Source organism: Filicampus tigris, chromosome 12 (genome assembly GCF_054856515.1).
Source record: "Filicampus tigris isolate MCC_2025a chromosome 12, RoL_Ftig_1.0, whole genome shotgun sequence".
NCBI lineage: Eukaryota > Metazoa > Chordata > Actinopteri > Syngnathiformes > Syngnathidae > Filicampus > Filicampus tigris.
This window is the reverse complement of record NC_141228.1, coordinates 13,631,686-13,651,387: the sequence shown is the minus strand read 5'-3', so window position 1 is coordinate 13,651,387 and position 19,702 is coordinate 13,631,686. Positions and strand designations below refer to the sequence as shown.

The following is a 19,702-nucleotide window of genomic DNA, read 5'->3' as shown; positions in this document are numbered from 1 at the left end:
AGCTGCTTGGCTGGCTGGCGGTGAAATATGGTGGCTGGGAGTCGGCCACTAGCAGCCCCCGACAACCTGATGGATGGAGCCCCAGAGGAGAAAGGGAACGGCGGCAGGGGGAAGGCGCTCAGAAGAGGAGGGGGAAGAGGAGGAGGAGGGGGGAGGACAGTGTGGAAGGAAAAGAAAACGGGGCGAGGGAAAAAGGAAGCAAGAGGCAATGGAAGTAAACGCGGGGCGAAGGTAATATATAGAGACAAAGAGATAAAAGGGAGGGAGATGGGCCAGTATAAAAAGAGACAGCGGCCGATCCGGCTCCATTAAGGCCGAGAGCGCCATGCGGGAGTTTCAACCAAACGGGCCAAGGTCTAGACGGGGGAAACCAGCCTAATCATCACATGGGTCCGCCCAGGACCCGGGGGGTGGGGGGGGACGAGGGAGAACAAAAAGAGGAAATAGTGAAGGTGAGACGGAGGAGGGAGAACAAGCAGGTGTTACTGAATTGTCCTTTTTGTGGGCGGAACGGTTCGCAATATCCACCGTTCGGTTCATAACACAGTTTTGGGGTCACGCTTTTTGATTCGGTTCGGTACTCACTGTTCAGAAAATCAAATCATGTCTCGTATAGTCAGGTTATAAGAAAGAATGAGTCTGATGTTGGACACATCATCGTGATAGGTGGTAAAAGCAGAAATCCAACAGGCTTTTCATTTACTTGGCAAAGAGAGCTATCGTTAAATAGCTATTCACTGTCACTAAAACGCAGCAGAATCTTTTGTGCTTAGTGGGCACCAACAGTTCATCTTTAGTGCATACTAAAGAATTTAATTTTACAGCCTCGACATAAAGTGAAGCATTAACAGCTTTTAGAAAAGTAAACTACATTAGCACAACATTCTCTTGTTTTTCCTCCATTCTTGGTGACTCGTATGTACGGAACGGCCACTTGATTAGGGATAGAAAGACGGACCGCAGCCCGGCTTGCCATCTAAGCGGTTTGGCCCACGAAACATCCCGACCGCTTGTATGCCGTATTTAAAAGAGGGTTTGCGCTTTGTTATGCGGAAGAGGCCGACATACAAACGATCATGGTACAGAAAACAAATAAATCATTCCCATAATTTGGGGGAAGCCAGCAACCATATAAAAGACATGTTTTGTCTCGTTGAACTCGCCTCGAATACATAGCCCAAGCATAAAACTGAAAAACGGCGGCCCATAAGGGCGCATTACATCGTGCAGAGCATCCTGAGCATCCAAATAACAACAATCATAATGCTGATGGGTGGTTGGCACGTCTGCCTTGAATCCCAAGTTTGCATGTTCTCCCTTTGCTTGCGTGGGCGTTCCAGGTACTCCTGCTTCTTCACACATTCCAAAAACATGAATGTTAGGGCCACCGAAGACTGGAAAATGTTCAAAAGTGCTTGGCTGTAGTCTCCCCTGACTTTGATGCCGGAGGTGATGCTGTCACGTTAACAACCCAAACTTGTGTTTTTCCCACTTTTACTTGGAAGTTCAACCCTCCCGTTGACAGCCTTGGGCTTTTTACGTCATGTCTTTGCTATATCTAGCGTTCTTTGACCCTAAACCATCACTGCGCTGTAGCGATCAGGAAAGAGATTTTCTCAAGCATGAATATCAAGCGTATATTTAGGTCGTTGTCTATGCTATGGCGTGGAGTGACAAAATGATGGTTCCAGGCCACTGAAGAGCAAATATATATCTTGCCACCAGTGGAAGCAGAGCATGGAAGGCTCTCTGGAACAAAAACGCACAGGAAAAAAAAAAAAAAAACACTTCATGTGTGGATTTTTCTTTTGTAATTCCAATTAATTCCGAGCAGGTTTGTCCCAAGATTGAGTTCTCCTTCACAACATCCCATGAAGGACAGTTATGACGGCGTGGTCACATAAATAACAGCCCGCCACAAAGTCACGTCCAAGCTTACTACAATGCTCGGTTAATGCACTGTCAATCAAACAGAGACAGTTCTGCAGGCCGCCTACCGTGATTGATGCTTCAATTAGCAACCCGCTCTGACCTACAGAATTGTTCATTTGAAATGGTAATTAAGCAATTAGGGGCAATTAAGAAACAGACACCCGCTGAATGAAAGTCAAAAGACAATTTGAGCGGGTGAGCGAGAGGACCGGCGAGGGAGCGACTGGTCCAAATGAACGCTCTCCAAAAGGAGACAAACAAAAGCTCAGTGCTGCAAACTCCCGGGAAAAAGGCTCCACTTGTGGTGAACTTGCGGTGGCCGTAAACAGTTTGGTGTAAATCCGAGAAGGTCAAACGAATGAATTTTGTTTTACAAGTGCTTATCTGCTGCATGTTAATTAGAGCAGGGTGCGGGGGTGCGGTGAGAGCCATAAATGCCCAGCTTATCCTTACACGGGGAGGGAAAAAAAGAGCTGATTGAAGCAGGATTACAAGCTCGGGAATAAAGCCCTTTGCATCAGCGGCATACCTTTTGGAGGAGAAGGGAAAGTTCCGCTTGTTCAGAAGGAAAAGAACCAAAGTTAATCTCATTCCCTATGTAAGCTTTTATATTAACATTTAAATATTGCCTGTGGGAGGTTTGACAAATGTGATGGGCAAAGCTGGGTTTTTGAGTGAGCAGTGCAGTTCATCCCTCCGTTCCCAAAATCCGCTTGTCATCAATAGGGTGTGTTTGGGTACACTCTGCAGGGAACGCTCTGGATTGGGCGAAAGTCAATCGCAAGGCACGTGCAGACAAACAACTATTCACAATAAAATTTATGGGTCATTTAGAGCAGGGATGGGCAACTTAAATGCTGGAGGGGGCCACATTGGATCATGCAATTCCTCACCAGATACATGACACAAATGCTATTTTAAAGATGGACAAAATCATACATGCATTCATGCCCTCAGTAGATTTCATTTAATGCATGTATAAAAGAGCCACTAAACAACAAAGAGTTTGAAGAACTCAACTAAATAACCACATAACTGTTATTTTCTTCCCAGTGCAAAGGGCTGTCTAACATAAAAATGACCATTCAAGGATGACACTTTTCAATTAGTTGTTCAAATATTTTGCGCCAAAGAGGCCTAATCTAAGAGCACAAAACCCCTGAGTAAGAAACCATCATTAAGTGCAAGAACTCTTTTTTTGCATTTTTTTTTCACCAAAAATCAAAGTCACTCAAAATTTTTAAATTATTGGGGAACTATGTTTCTCCTGCATATCATTCCAACTTTGCAAAAAAATTATAGTCCTACGCCCATTGTAGTAGGGCAGTAAAAGACCCAGTGGAAGCACAACTAAGACTTGTCTGCCAGCTAGTGGTGATTGGTGATATTACAACTAAAAATGACTGTTGCCCCTTGCATATTCAGAGTTCAGATATTTTTTCACATTTTGATTCCCATTTTTCCAGGATTTTCTGTCCCCGTTCTCCCTTTTTTCGTGAAAAATGTATTGAATGTTTATCAGCATTTTTGGAGGAATTCTTGGAAGTTGTAAAAAAAAAAAAAAAAAAAAAAAAAAAAAAAAAAACGTCAGTTATTTCTTATACCTCTTTTTGAAATTTTTGTATGTTTGCCTACATTATTAAACAATAATTGCTTTTCTGCACACCATATATATACACAGTATAGTACTTTGGCAGGTATTTGAAAGTTTCCAGGGTGCTGCCAACTTTGATGAAGAGTGAGTGGATCAAAACCTTTTGACAAACTTTTCCACACAAATACACACAAAAAAGACGCCATCACCTCGGCATCCATGTAATATTCCACGCAGCGTTTCATGGGTTCGAGGAGCCAATTGCGAGGAGCGGGGGACATGGTCAGTGACCCTCTAACGATGTCACAGTGACAGAACACGGCAGATGGCGTGACCCGCTTCAGGGGTGAGAGTAAATGATACAAAACCTTTCTCTTACGTCTGTTTCCATCACCCTCCCTCCTTCCATGTCAGTGTGGATCGTGCTCTCATATTGATGATGGCATTTATCCGTTTATGAACGCAGAGGTGACATGTAATCAGCCTGAACAGGTGCAGACGCGGCCTGTCGCTTCGGTGCCTCATGAGCCTCCACACTTGCGTACGCAGAAGAGAGGGAAGGTCAATATGAAGGAGGTGACAAGGCAATGTATAGAAGTGTAATGTGAAAACTTCATTTCTAATCCTTAAAGAGGAAATCTACCCAAACATATTTTTTTCAAGAATATGTTCCCAGCAGGCCCACTAGTTGAAACACGGCATTCTGATTAATATTGCCTTTGTGGAATATGAGTTAAGCAGCAAACCCTTTTCAGCCATCTCAGGGGGCGGCCATTTTGTCATTTCTGTCGACTGAAAATGACATCACAGCTACCCAGGGCTCAGGTAACGACCAATCACAGCTCGCCTGTTTTCTAAAGCTGAGCCGTGATTGGTCGTTACCTGCACCCTGATCAGTTATGATGTCATTTTCAGTCGACAGAAATGACAAAATGGCCGCGCCCAAGCGAGAGGGCTAAAAACGAAGGGATTATCTCTTATTCCACAAACGCAATACTTATCAGAATGCCTTGTTTCAACTAGTGGGCTTGCATAGAACATATTCTTGAAAAAAATATGTTTGCGTTGACTTCCGCTTTAATAATCATAAACTTTACAGGTGAACCCAATTCGACTTTCTCTAGCTTTGGCACAACTCGTTCTCCAACATGGAGCTAGACTCTTTGATCCATGAATTGACCAATACCTTACCAAATTCAATTGCAATTGCTGTTTAAACAGCAAAAATAAATGAATAAATAAAGCAAAAAACAAAACAAAGCAAAACAAACAAACACATAAAAAAACAGCTGTTCTCTACCTACATCTTGGGATGTACAAAACCAAGAATAAGAATTACGGATGAGTGGGTACCAATATGAGGTATCGGTATCATGCTGATACCCGGCCTTATTTCAAGGTAACACTAATTTCATGCAATTTTATGGGAAAATGCTACATTGGGATGTATCTGTCTTTTTTTTTAATTATCTGTTATTTTTTGGGGGGGGGAAATGTTATGTATCAAATGGACTAGTGGTATTGGTACTCGGTATCGGTGACTACCCAAGAGTTGAGTAATCATACTGTATCGGTCTGAAAAAAAGTGGTATCAAATATCCCAATAAGAACAGTGACAAACACATTTTTATAGTTAGTTGGATATTTGTAGTTCACATTTTTTTTTTTGCAAGTTTGCATTAACATTCTTCACTGATTACATATGGGAAATTGATCCTTATAGTGAAAAAAAACGAGACATAAATTTAATTAGGGCACATTTTTGGAAACGCTTGGTGGAAATTGTTTAAGTGGTTTCAGTTTGTAATCTTGCTTAAAAGCACAAACAAAATATTCTCCTAATGTCATTGATTGTTCTCCCAAATCATTACTTTAGCAGCGCACAAAAATGTACTATAAATCAGAAGTAGTCCTATCTATGGGGAGGAGACAATTTGGCTTCCAGCAGAGGTAAAACTAAAGAGGTATGATGAAGGGATTGAAGCAAGGAGGATGAGGAAAAATTGGCTCTCCAAAACGGCTTAGAATTGTTTGGCAGACACCAGAGGACATTTTAACGCACATAAGAGAGGGGGGATAAACAAACACAATCATCACACGGGGGTCTTCAGCTTGGCGCATAATGCAAATAGAAGTGTTGAACAAAGAAAAGTCGAGAAAGAAGAAGAGAAAATACGCAGTAGGTAGGAAGGTCAGCATTTGGAGGGATTTCAAGGTGCAAAATTCATCACCGTGCCTTGACAGCACCTAATGTATTTGTTTTGGGGAGAAAATTAATTTTCTAATATTAAAAAGGTCAGAAAGAAGCCAGGGCAACAGTGACCTCTGTGTCATCTTTAACAAATTATCCAAAATGGCACTGTCAAATTGGTGGGGAAGCGTCAGGCAGTGATGAATGCTTTTGGTAATCAGCCAATCAAACAGAATTCTTCTTCTGCATTTGATAAATGAGCTGGAAAAGCAATGCTTTACCAAAGAGATGGGTCCATTTGTTTCTCCGGACGCGTTTCTGTTTTTTTTTTTTTTTTGCCATCCCCTCTCCCTTTTCTCTTTTATCCCTCTCCATTTCTCTCTTTCAAAACAAACAACACGCTAGCTTGGGAACAGATTATGGCTCCTTGCATCACTGATTCGTTCAGCCACTTTTTGCCGCTGACCAACGCTCAGCTGCAGATGGTAAATGATGGAATTTCATCAAACAGCTTGCCCTCAGATGGAAGCTGATGAGAGGTATGACTGAGATGTTTACAAGTAATATAAATAAATACCGCCGGTTTTCACAGGCTTTTAACACGATTATATCCTTCAAAGTAGTTTAATTGCGATCATGCGTACCGGCTTTTGAAACTGCAGTCATGCCTTTGCACTGCAGGTATTAACGGCCAGTTCCCATGTGCTTTATATACAGAGGGTCCTCAGCTTGGTCCCAAAATATGAAATTTCAAGGTTGTGAATGTCACACAATAAAGTAGTTTGCATAGCGGCGTAAGGATACATGCTCACATAGTACAAGAAGGCACGCAGTTACAGCCAGACTTAATTGACTGTTTTCTGTAGATATTGCTACTGTAATTATGACTCCACAAGCGCATTTACACACGTTAGTGAAAAAACTGGACAAATCGATTGCTGCCTTCAGAATAATGTATTTAGTTTTCATGAGGTTTTTAGAGCAGGATTGTTCCTTTTATTAGTTCATTTGAAAATGCTTCGTTTTAGTTTAGGTAGTTTTAGTTTTTTAAATATATGGAGTATTACGTCGATGTCCTGTGAAAAACACGTATATCCATTTTTTTTCAATGTTCTTATTTTTACGTGAATGGTGTTTCTGCGTTACAGACATCGCATTAACGTGAAAATTGTTTTTTTTCCCCCAAATTGGACATGTGTTTTTCATAACAATTTCACTGTCACTAATTTTAGAAAGTGACTTTTTAAGTTCTTTACTTTGCTTATAAAAATGATTTTAAATCTTTTGATTGTAAATGCGTTTGTACAAAGTATGTTCTTTTAATATTTGCATATGAAACTTGCTATACAGTATAAATAAAATTGCTCTGCCTTTTTTGTCAATCGTCATTTGTGAATTCACCTATTCACCTTTTTTTAAAAAAAAAACAACCTATCCACCGTTATTCTCTGAAAAACTCCCCTATTTGAGATTTGTGTTTGTTTTTCCTGATATAAAATAATGAAATCAAGATAAATTATTTCCAACCTTTTTACACTTCTAATATGACCCATGACCTGCACAACTGAATTGAAGTTCAGTAGTTTCAGTGTGCTTTTCCTGACATTTTAACATGTTTTCTAGCAGAAGCCTGAATGGTTTGTGCAATCACTCACTAATATTTGGATCTTTACATAAATCCCACCTTAACTCAGACCCCAGTTCTAGCTAGATTAAAACAAGGCTGTGGTGTTTCTTTGTGATGAGCGTGATGGTGACGTTGGTATTGCTTTAGAGCCAAACATCTTTTGTATTTGTGGTCAAAACCGTGGTTTCATCAGACATAACCGCATCACACAAACACATGGAAGAATGTGTCATGGTCCAAAAAAAAAAAAAAAAAAATCCCAGAATGTGACTTTCAGAGGACGTCATGCAAACATTTTATTTTTTTCTTGAGTCTGCCTGACTCAAGAATTCAGTTTGTCAAACACCAACTGTTGCCTTCTGGCAAGAATTGCAGGACCATCCGTTATTTTCTCGCAATGCGTGCTTTATTTATTTATTTGCCTCATCATTTGTGGATGCGGACATGTGGAGAGTGCAGCGATATCCTGTTGAGTTGCACTATAATATCCGAGTAGGGACACATACACTGCAGATCAATCTCTCGACTGGCTGCTGGTTTTGTTTTGGCTGTCTTGTTTGTGTTGTAATTCTTGGTTATAGCATGACAAATTACCTGAAAATTGGACCTTTTCCTCGATTCCGGCACCCTCCTATTCCCATAGTCTTCCCTTGACAAATAATCAAACTGATTTAGCGGCGAGTGAGGGAGGGCCATTGTTATCTCGGGCCAACCATGCTGCCATAACTGCTGCTGATCTCCTGTTAATGGAGCCCCCGGCCCTGGTGGACCCTTTGCCTGCTGTGTGAAATGAGCATGAATGGAGGGCAGCGGCACAGAGGCCTCCTGGCAGCGCAGCTGGCATTGACACTGGCATCAGGGAGCCCCACACGAGTAGTGTATCTAATGGGATTAACCGGGTGCTGCAAGACAGACAAACAGACAGCCATGAAGAGGCTGCCTTAACCGAACCTCCAAATTACCTCTGTAACAAGGAAGGCAATTATCAGGGAGTCTTGGCAGAGGCTGTAGAGGTGATCAGCCACAGAAAAGGGGGGGAAGATGGCAACAAGGTGGCAACACTGTCAGAATACAGACAGAATTACAGTGAGCCCCTGGCAAATGTGGTCTGAGGCGCGACAGCAATGTAGCCGAAATTGACTCAAATGGATCATCACAAAAAAATTACAGGAGACTTTGCTACACACCATGCAATTGAGCACTGCACCTCCACACCTCTTCCAATGCACTGCAAGAGAAAAAAATGCAACCCTAGTTTTGAGGCTTAACATACAACACATTGTACTGTATTTTTTTTTTAACCACAAAAACATGGTGCAATTGTCGAGGAATTTTCATGTGCAGTTGTTTGTCAAGAACGCAAGGCCCGCCGCGTGCCTCGCGATGAGTTTGAACACAGCTTGGACCGAAACATCACAAAAAAAAAAAAAAGACAAAAGACAAAACAGAAAAAAAGTTGGAAGAGGATATGAATGGGCATGAGAATATTTGGGATCAATCTGGCCACAATCTTTTGCTATTTAACCCATATGAAATTGTAAATATGGTCATCAGGAATTATTGTTCTAAAACACAATGTATGTACTGTATATACTGCATATATATATATATATATATATATATATATATATATATATATATATATACAAATGTATATATATACACACATATACATATATACATATACATATATATATACATATATATATATACATATATAGTATATTATGAAAATAAGATGTAGATGTAGTCCAATTTTAGTTTGAGTTATTTCGTTAACTTTCTCAATCTTGGTGCGTGCGTGCGGTTGTGTTTGGGCGTGTGTGAATGACAGCAGCGAGTGGATCCCGCTGCCATGACAAAGTTTATCGATCAGAGTGTCAGCGCTGGAGGGGAAAAAGGTTAATCTGCACGATGCCAGCCCCGCACCTCACCCCATCTCTGGCCTGCCCCTCGTCCCGCCCCTGACCGCTGCCTCTCTTATCAGGCTTAGACGAGTGTACAAAAGGGTAGAGTATTCCCAGGACACTTGCTGACCTTCAGTAATCCCACCAACCTGCTGCTCTGCTTATAATTACCATCAGAAACAAAGAGGAAAAAAAAAATGGCCTGCGTTGTCTCCCTTTGACAGCTTTTGCTATAATCATAGAGGGGGAAAAAAGTAGCAAGTGAAAGCAAAGAAACCTGCTTGAGTAAAACGTTCTGAATGGTCAAGAGAGCCACGCCGACATTCTGGAGTTGCTGACTAGCCTATCCTGCTCCCCACAGCACACAAGCGCAAACAAGATTGGCGGAAACATGCTGAACCAAGCAGGGAGACAGAACACTGTAGTTGGATCATCAGGCTAAGCTACGTGCACCATGGAATGTACACAGGGATGCACCCGCTCCAAGGTCAAATTGAAGCACTTTCAGGCTCAAGCTGTAGGAAGTTGCATATCGTCGCTGTCTTGTTAAAAACACCTATGTCCAATTTTGGATGAAAAAAAAAAAAATCACGTTAATGTGATGTCTGTAACGCGGAAAACCCCATTAACGTAAAAAATGTGTTTTTCACAGGACAGTAATGATATATATACCTACTGTATCTACTTCTTCACACTGGTGATTTCTATTTGGTTTCACTTTTGCAATAATGAAGAAACATAATCTAAATCTCTTTTATAACGTTTTTTGTCCATCTTTTATTACTGTATATAAATGTGTTTTTTTTTAAAAATAAATGAACATTTTTGCTTTTGTCTCTTAAACAATTAAATTTTGCAGACAGTATACTGTCTAACAAAAGTTATCTCTCTCTTTCTCTCTCTCTCTCTCTCTCAGGTTCCCCCACTTGTAAATAGAGTGATTCGTTCATAAACTCGGAATTAGGAGCACTCAAAGTAACATGTCTGGCACAAGCCCTTGGCAGCAAAACATAACAATAAAACACACATAACCCACATACAATATACTCTGTTACAGTGCTAAAACAATACATTCCTCCTAAACTTATTTTTTGCCCATTTCTGATATACCTCATTTTGATTTTGTAGATCAATTTAATACTTTTAAATTATAAATAGTGGTGCATATATATATATATATATATATATATATATATATATATATATATATATATATATATATATATATATATATATATATATATATATATATATATATATATATATATATATATATATATATGTATATATGTACATATAACATTCTTAATAAATACGGTTTTCAAAAAACAGAATAAAAAAACAATACGAGTGTATATTTATGTTTTCCTTTAGTACAGTGACTTTTCCCTCATTTTACTCATTTGATTTCACTATCTTGGACATTTAAAAAACTGCTTGATGCCTGAGAAAAGTGAAATATGTAAGTGTTTCTTTTAGGATTTACAAATAGTTTCAAAGCTCTTTCCGGTGCCAATTGTATATAGTGTTTTATGTCAATTTATTGGCTTTATTTATGTATATTTTTATTAATATTTTATATATTATTTATATCTATATTTATTAATACATGTATCACAGCCTTTTATTGTTTTTGTTCTATTTGTTGTATTGTTTGTAAAGTGCTTTGTTACAGCTCGAGCTGTTATGAAATGCACTATATAAATAAAATTGCATTGTATTGTATTGTCTCATTTACAAACATGTCAGAATTGATGGTACATGCTGCAAAGTTGAACGTATTTCCATCCTAATGGTCTTTACTTTTAGTTTGCACATGCCTTCAATAATTCAAGATGTAAGCTAATGATGCTTATGTAAGAGCAGCTGCTTGCTGGTGTGACATGCTGCGATTTACATATGATCCCATCAGTCGACTAATGGCGACTACTATCAGTGACTAGTCGACTAGCAAACGAATCATTTGTGACAACCCTACAATTGTTATTGCATAGCTTACTAGGATTGTGTTAGTGCGCAACATAAAGATGTGTTATTCATGTGACAGACATAGAACTTAAAAAAGAAAAAGAAAAAGATTTTTATAATTTTGGGGGAAATTAATCAATGGGCCACTGAGAGTGTGGCAACGGGCCGTGACTGTTGCCCATTCCTGACCTACAGTATCTCTCTCTCTCTCTCACTCACACGTACACGCACACACACATTCATACACAGACAGAGAAACACACATACTTGGGTCCTTGACAAAAAATTAAAAAAAATGTTCCCCCAGGGGTCCTTTCACAAGTTTAGCCCCAATTTTAACATCTAATCTGTCTGAATGGGTTTCTAAAAGTAAAAAATGCAGACTGTGCGTACTCTCTTTGGTGTGTGTGGGTGTGTGTGTGGGCGTGTGTGCGTGTGTGTGTGTGTGTACCGGGTCTTGGCTCATCTGCACAATGAGTTGTTTGACGGCATGAAGTGTGGGGTGTGCCCACGGAGAGGGATCTTGCCAGTGGCGATTGAGATCAAAGCCCATCAGTGAACACCTGGGGGAATAAAAATAAATCAATTATTTTTAAAAAAAAGCACATGCACACACACAGTTCAACTTTCTGCAGCGCGGTTATCACATTTCATTTTAATTCAATCAATAGGCGCCCTAAACAAGTCGTCACTGCGTTGCAGCTGATTAATGTATCTTTGTTCATCTACACCAGGGGTGCCCAAGTCCGGTCCTTGACAGCCCTTAGCCAGCCTGATTGACGTTTAATTTTTTTTTTATAGTGTATATACAGTAAGCCAATGACATATGATGACAGGTAGAGTTATTTTTTATCCCCACTATATGACAGAAGATAAATAATAAAACTGTGTTTCAACCTTTTACAATTCGTACAACAGCATAAGTCACAGCACTCGCACACTGGGGAAGTGAATTTGTGAGTAAATTAAGATGAGCTCATGATTATTATGCCATGAGATTTTTGTAACGTAAACTACACTACTCACAAAATGCTCGGGATATTTGGCTTTCGGTTGAAAGTTTTTAGGATGAACCTAAAATATGCTGTAACCTTTACAGGTGAACTTAATGTGATCTTCTCTAAACTTTTGAATACAAATGTCCAACTGTTTAATTTTTCATTGCTTTGCACTTAACTTTAAGCAAAATTCACAACAGGTGTCTGATCCATGAATCGAAATGCATTATACATTTTCCAGGACGTCCACTTGTATACCTTTCTTGCTTTCTGCAACTAGTCTCTCCTATCAAAATGAGAACCGCACAATGTAAGAGACTGTTACCCGCACCAGTCCTAAATGAACCAGAAAATATATTTGTCCAGTTATGGGTCAAACATATGTGTTGTTAGAGAAGAGCACATTGTGCGAAAACAAATGAAACACTGAACAGTTGGACATGAGCAATCCAACATATTAAAGGAGGTAAAAAAGATGATTTGTAAGGGTTATAGTGCATTTTGGTTCATGATTTATTTTGACATTTCACCCAAAAGCTGATTGTCCATTACACTGGTCAACAGCAAATTATAATCAGAGATTCCTTTGTGTCCCTTAACGTCTTTTTTGACACTGATTTCAAAAATGGATATTTTTGTAGCACGGCAGATTTTTACAGATATTTTCATTTTTTGTTTTTAAGTTTAAAAGCATCTCTGATTCCAAATTTTTGTAAAAATGTGTTGAGCAGTGTTATTTTTTTTGCGACTACTGTTTGTACCTTGGTTCAATAAAGGTTGGGAAACACTGTCCTAAGCGTTACCAACAGCTTGCAATGATGAGGTATATTTATAGGTGCTCTCTGAGCTGCCCTTGTTTGTTGTCATCTTGTATCTCCTCTGTATCTCTGACATTTACGGAAGCTGTTAGCCACACGGGAGTTACTGATACTGCACAGCCAAATGAGTCGAGCAGCCGGCCGTGAACAAAATACTCATTCCAGGTTAACTGCCATTGATTCTTTTCCTCTGCATGCATCCATCGCCGTCCACTCTGCGCTACTCTGCCGGGGTGGCGTTTGGCGGGTCCGCGATGTGTGATTGGTGACGCGCGGCCTATCACTCGTCATCTTCTGTCAATATGCTTATCACTGCTCTCTTTTGCAAGTGAGCTCACGAGGGGTAAAAAAAATTAAATAAATAAAAAACATCACCAATCACGACCAATGACGGATTACCACTGCAGCCTGGCAAATGTTTTTGGAAGCAGCGCGAGCGTCCGGCCACTAGATGTCACTCACAAACGCGCACGGAGAAGATTTTGATGCTATCTCGATGTGCATTAGTATTCCTGCGGCTGAGCACATTAAGTAAAAGGCAATTATGAAGAAGGGAAAGAGGAGCGAATCGACGGGCGAAAGGATGCCTACAGAGCTGCAGCAATGGTGTTAAAAAGACAGAGGGGAGGAGACTGCGGACGGGCAAAGAGAATAGCCCCGCGGCCGCATACGATTTGAACAAATGCACTGCTGTGAGTTCTATGAATTCATTAGGCTCCCTGAAGGTGGAGTTAAGAGGATATTACCTCAAGTAGCGGGAAATAAAACAGTGGAATATGTGAGCTGTATTTAATTTACAGTTGCATTGAAATTGGGAATGAATGTGTTTGTATTTTTGCGTAGTCGTGACGCTGTGTTCCTGTGTGCGGGTACCTGTAGTTGCCCAGATACACTCCATCGGGATTCAGCATGGGGACGATTTTGAAGATCACATAATCTCTTAGGAGCCGAGCTACAGGATGCTGGCTCACCAGGAAGTCAATCAAACCTATCAGACACACATAGTGAAATAGACTTCAACTGAAAGCCAAAGGCAGGCCCGGCGAGCAGTTAATTAACTTTTTAAGAAACAAAAGAAGAGTGAAGGACACCGAGGGGGCACCGTCAGAATTAGGCAGCAATGGGAGTCTGAATCGATACAAATGGCAATGGAGCAGATGGTGCTCGAAACACAACTGGCTAACAAGTCAAGAGTGAAACCTGCCCCCTCACCTGAGTCAGATCACAGCGTCTAGGAGGAAAAAAGTCATAAAAAAAAAATCCAGCAGAAATTGTCTTTCAAGGAGAGAATTTCCCAAAGGTGCAAAATGTTGCAAAATCTTTTTATTAGTTGCGAGCACAGCTAGCTCAAGAGCCAAAACAACTTCACTTGGCCATGAGGTGCTCACATTATATGCACCAATAATACGGTATGAACACAAACACACATTCTTATTTCCACTTCTCAAAGTGTCACAGTATGAAGGAATATTAGACTAAAACACAATCATGAGAATAAAGTCATTTAATTGATCACAATGTATGAAGAAAAAGTCTATGTTAATGGAGTCATAATTTGCCCAAGAAAGAAGTCACAGGCGGCACGGTGGTCGACTTCAACGTCCATTTGCGAATGATAGGGTCTATGAATTTACACTCACTAACTTAATGGTAAGAGGAGGCATTCATTTAAGTGAACGACATAACACAGTGACTGATTCAGACAGACACAACTAAGGGCCACTATGTTGACATATCAGCATTTTTTCCTTTTCAGTGTGCCTTTAATACTTCTTTGTAGTCACACGATGCATTTTGATGCCAAAGAAACAATATTTACAATACAATTTACTGCCGTGCCTTTCTTGCTTGCACATTTGGCTGATGAAATTCTTGGCTTTGTCCAACACTAGAGAGACCAATGCTACAGCATTTCAATCACCCCGTGAGAGAGAGCAGGATCTTACCTTGACAGACAAACGAGGCAGGAGACTCTCCAGGGTGAACTCGAGCCGTGAGGAACACCAGCTTCTTCACTCTTCCTCCACTCAGCTGGCCTACAGTGCAGAAAGACAGAAAAGCACTGGCATGTGAGTCAACTACCATGTCACAACCTTGACGTCAACATTGCTATTATTATTCGAGAATACAGTAGAATTTGACTTCGACACATGTCGCCAAGCAGTGTGCAAGACTACGGGTCAAAATGGCCGCTTGTTGACCTTGTTAGTCTTTTCTGGGCCAGTTACACTTGATTCAAACATCAACCTGAGCAGAGAATATTCAACAAGTGGGTCGTGGTGTTCACGTTTAAGACACCGCTGCAATAAGGCAAACCCACAATATAGAAATATCCCGTTTAAATACTTGCTTAGCATGTTTTTATAGTATTTATGGCACTTTTTTTTTTTTTTAAAGCTCTTTAAAGTGTAAGTCAACCCAAACATATTTTGATGTTCCCAGCAGGCCCACTAGTTGAAACACGGCATTTTGATAAATTTTGCGTTTGTGGAATATAAATTAAGCAGCAAAATGCACTCGTTTTTAGCCATCTTTGGGAGCGGCCATTTTGTCTTCTGTCAACTGAAAATGACATCACAACTGCTCACAACGACCAACCACGGCTCAGATTCAGAAAACAGGTCAGCCGTTTTATACAAAAGCATTATATATATTGAGAGAGAGCAAGAAGAGCAATGTATAACCCGGGTTTTTGTACAAACCGGTGCCAGTGTGTCCAGTAAACAAATCCCATTTTCCAAACTAACCGATTGAACCTATTATAATCACAATATACATAATCCAATTCAGATTTAGCGGAATTGATTCAGCAGCTGAAATGATCAACTACCGGTGGTCGCCTTAATTCAATACCGTCTGACTTTTTCAAAACTAGTGTGAAATCTGTGCTGAGTTACAGAAAATAATTAATTGCTCACTTCAGTCAAGCGAATTTCCTGAATCCCCGAAAGCAGCTGCCGTCAAGCCCCTTCCAATAAAGTGAATGTTACAGACCCATCTTAAACCTTCCATTCTTAACCAAGCTTGTCGAAAAAGTGTTTTTTAATCAATTCACCAATTTCTTAACTCAAATGAACTCTTCGATGAATATCAATGTGCTTTTCGACCATTTCACAGTACAGAGACAGCTCTTATGAAAATACTAAATGATATAAAAATGAACACTGATGCAGTAAAGGTGTCGGTTCAAGTCTTTTTGGATCTCAGTGCAGTGTTTGATACAGATCAAACTGGTTGAAAGCTTGGGTGGGACAAAATGGAACAGTCCTAAAACGGTTCAGGTTCTACTTTGAGGCAAAGAGTTATTTCTTATATCATTCAAAAATAGAATCAAACAGCTAAAGCGCATTCAGAATGCTGCAGCTTGACTTCTGACCAGAACAAGGAAATATATAACTTATTTTGAATAAATTACTTAGGTAAAGAAAAATGTTTTGTAATGTTCTGGGGTTGAGATTTTGAATGTCCCAGTATTTCAGAGTACCCTCTGTAAAGGGTTAATGTCCCAGTGAGTATATTTGTGTGAATTGTTGTTTTTCTTAAAAAAAAGAAACAAAACAAAACAAAAAAAACATACAAACTCAAAACCATGTTTTATCCATCATTGACTACTATGAAAAGGATGAAAATATTGGAAAAGCTAACATCTTTCATGGGCTACAATGACGTTGTATGATGAAAATGTTTTGACTGGAATGGGAAAAAAAAAATAAAATTAAATAAATAAATAAATATGTATGTATGTATGTATGTATGTATATATATATATATATATATATATATATATATATATATATATTTTTTTTTTTTTTTTCTAGTTGAGTACATGTAAATGTATTCCTTCACGATCTAAATTCTTATGTTGAATAAGAGGAAAAATGCACGTTTACAACAGCAGGAATTATCATGTAGCATACTTTTTTTTTAACTTGATAAACGACATTAATGACAACTTAATGGTAGTTGCAGAATAATTTCTTGTTGATTAATGAACTGGTAAAATACGTTTTTCTGAGTTTGAATAATAAGGCAGTGGAACTGTGTAATTTCTCTCATGCAGCACATCAAAGAAAGGTAATTATGATAATGACAAAAAAAAAAGGTTCAGATGAAATGAAGTAAAAGAAAAGTATATTATCCTGATACAATGAGGAGAAAAAGTCCTAAAATACAATAGTGAGTTAAACCTCAGATATTTCGAAGTATTTCAATATGTTTTAATTTTCCAAGTATTTTAATCAGTGCCAGAGTGAGTATCTTTTTCTTAGAAAAAAAAGGTGTAAAAATAAATACGATTAAAAACACGAACAAAAGTCGAAAGCACCGAGATGTTGCTATTTTCTTGCCAGTGTTTCTCCTCTAATCTGTTGCTAATTGATGCCAGTGGATGTGAGCCTCATTGCTATACACAAACTTAATATCATATTGATTCTACCGCCTCTTTCTGCTGAGCGGAGAAAATGCTAATTAGCGAAAGGCTAAGCACTTGTCCTTCTTCTTAATTGCAATTTAACTTCAGAGCAGTGAGTGTGCGTGTGTGCGTGTGTATGTCTGAGCGGGGTTGTAAACAAAAAAAATGTTGCTCCATTTAAGTAGTTTCTCTCAGATTTTATTGCACTTTTTCCCCCCTCCTTACCCTTCATAGAGACAAATGGCTTTGCCATTCAGGAGCCACGGCGGAGTGGGGCAGGCTCTTTTGCCGTAAATGTGAGCGCTCACAGTACGGAGCTGCGGTTGGGAACACGGCGTCTGTGAAAATTCCGTCGCATAGAAATTTTATACGTGGGCTTCGATTTGAGTTTACCAAACAAGCCTCTGATGAAGGAACACAAGCGGGAATACGCTACTGCAAAAAGCTTTGCTCACCATCATAAAAAGGAGAACACAGAAAGTTGTGAGGTGACACACACACTACATGTGCCGTGTTTAGTTGCAGTGTCGCAGGTGTAGCAGGGGGTTTCAGCGCCTAGAGCGAGTCATAAAACTCGCTACCTACCCTAACCATAACCGAGCAAACAACCAGCATGTTTGCAGACATATTTTCTCCTCATTGACTCAATCAGAGCACGACTACAAATAATGTAAAACATTACTGAAAATGGCATGAATAACACTCTTTAAAGAAAAAAAAAACATCCTAAATCGAGTGAGGTTTAATAAGAAGCGCACATTTTTCACATTGTTTAGAGGTTTACCAGTACCTAGGTAGTACGGTAACTAGGGCTTGTAAAAAAATAAAATAAATAAAAAAATAGAATCACTGATTTACAGCGGGGCGGCACGGTGGTCCACTGGTTAGCACGTCCGCCTCACAGTTCAGAGGTCGTGGGTTCGATCCCGGCCCCGGCCTCCCTGTGTGGAGGTTACATGTTCTCCCCGTGCCTGCGTGGGTTTTCTCCGGGTACTCCGGTTTCCTCCCACATTCCAAAAACATGCATGGAAAGTGGATTGGACACTCTAAATTGCCCTTAGGTGTGGTTGTGAGTGCGGATGTTTGTTTGTCTCTGTGTGCCCTGCGATTGACTGGCAACCAATTCGGGGTGTCCCCCGCCTACTGCCCGAAGACAGCTGGGATAGGCTCCAGCATGCCCTCCGCGACCCTTGTGAGGATAAGCGGTATCGATAATGGATGGATGATTTACAGCGCATGTCATAACCCAATATGCTTCACATACTGTAATTAATATTACAATATTTAAAATAAGTTACAAACAGGGTTAAAGAGATTTAAAAGCAAATTAAAGACATTTTAAAAAAAGCTTACTAAAATGGCCTAATGTGCGTACAGTGCAAAAGCAAGATTTTCAAAATCATGATTTTGAAAATACTTTGAAAGACCTTAATCACGGTCAATGGGAAACATCACAATTCTACACTTTATTGGTATGTTTTGAACCTTTATTTATTCATATTATTCAATCTGATAATAAAGGATTTCCAGCAAATTGTGAGGTTGTATTGTACACAAGAAGAGAAAAAAATGCTTTTAAGTGTGACTTGGCTATTATACATAGGGACGTGTTATTCATAGGATTTTAGGGTATGAACATAAAGAAGACAAAAGATGTTTTGCCAGGTACAGTGGTGCCGCGAGATAGGAGTGCCTTGACTTCTAAGTGTTTGCACAAATAATCCATGGTTTGGCTGCCTTTTTTTTTTTTTTTTTTACTTGTGATATGAGCACAAATTTGAGATACCAGTGCGGCCACCGCTAGATGACAACAGCAAACTTCCCAACATTTTGCCACCATAAATTCATATATTTTTTTCTTGCAATGGAAGGACAATATCAGTTGGTGGGAGTAATGCAATCTAAAAGTTGTTTGGCCAACCGCCAATAGATGCCACAGAAGGACAAGGAGTTCAATACAGTGGAACCTTGATTTAACGGACACCGAACCAATGGACTGTATATTTAACAGACCGAAAATAGTGTCCAGTCCACTCAAAATGCTCCTTTGTATAGAAGTTGTCAAAGATCTGTTAGTTCCAGGATTGGCCGTTGTTGTTTACTGGTGCTGTGGCACAATCAAAAGACAAAGACTGGTACATGTGTTTTGGGGCTGTTGTCACAAACGTACAATGCATACTATATCTGGCGAACAGATGTGCCTTTATGCAGCCATGTTGGCAGGGGTGACATTCCTATCAAAGGCAATGGAAAGAG

General features: G+C 39.7%; 1 protein-coding gene across 2 annotated transcripts in view; it reads right to left on the bottom strand.

Annotated features, from left to right (window-relative positions):
- agbl4 (AGBL carboxypeptidase 4) overlaps window positions 1-19,702 on the bottom strand; it is a 285,763-nt gene that overhangs the window by 17,114 nt on the left and 248,947 nt on the right. For both annotated transcript variants that reach the window (XM_086046755.1, XM_086046757.1), the window contains 3 exons: window positions 14,982-15,071; window positions 13,909-14,023; window positions 11,671-11,782 (listed from right to left, as the gene is read on the bottom strand). In XM_086046755.1, the coding sequence (XP_085902881.1) occupies window positions 11,671-11,782; window positions 13,909-14,023; window positions 14,982-15,071 (317 nt within the window). The remainder of the gene's footprint in view (window positions 1-11,670; window positions 11,783-13,908; window positions 14,024-14,981; window positions 15,072-19,702) is intronic.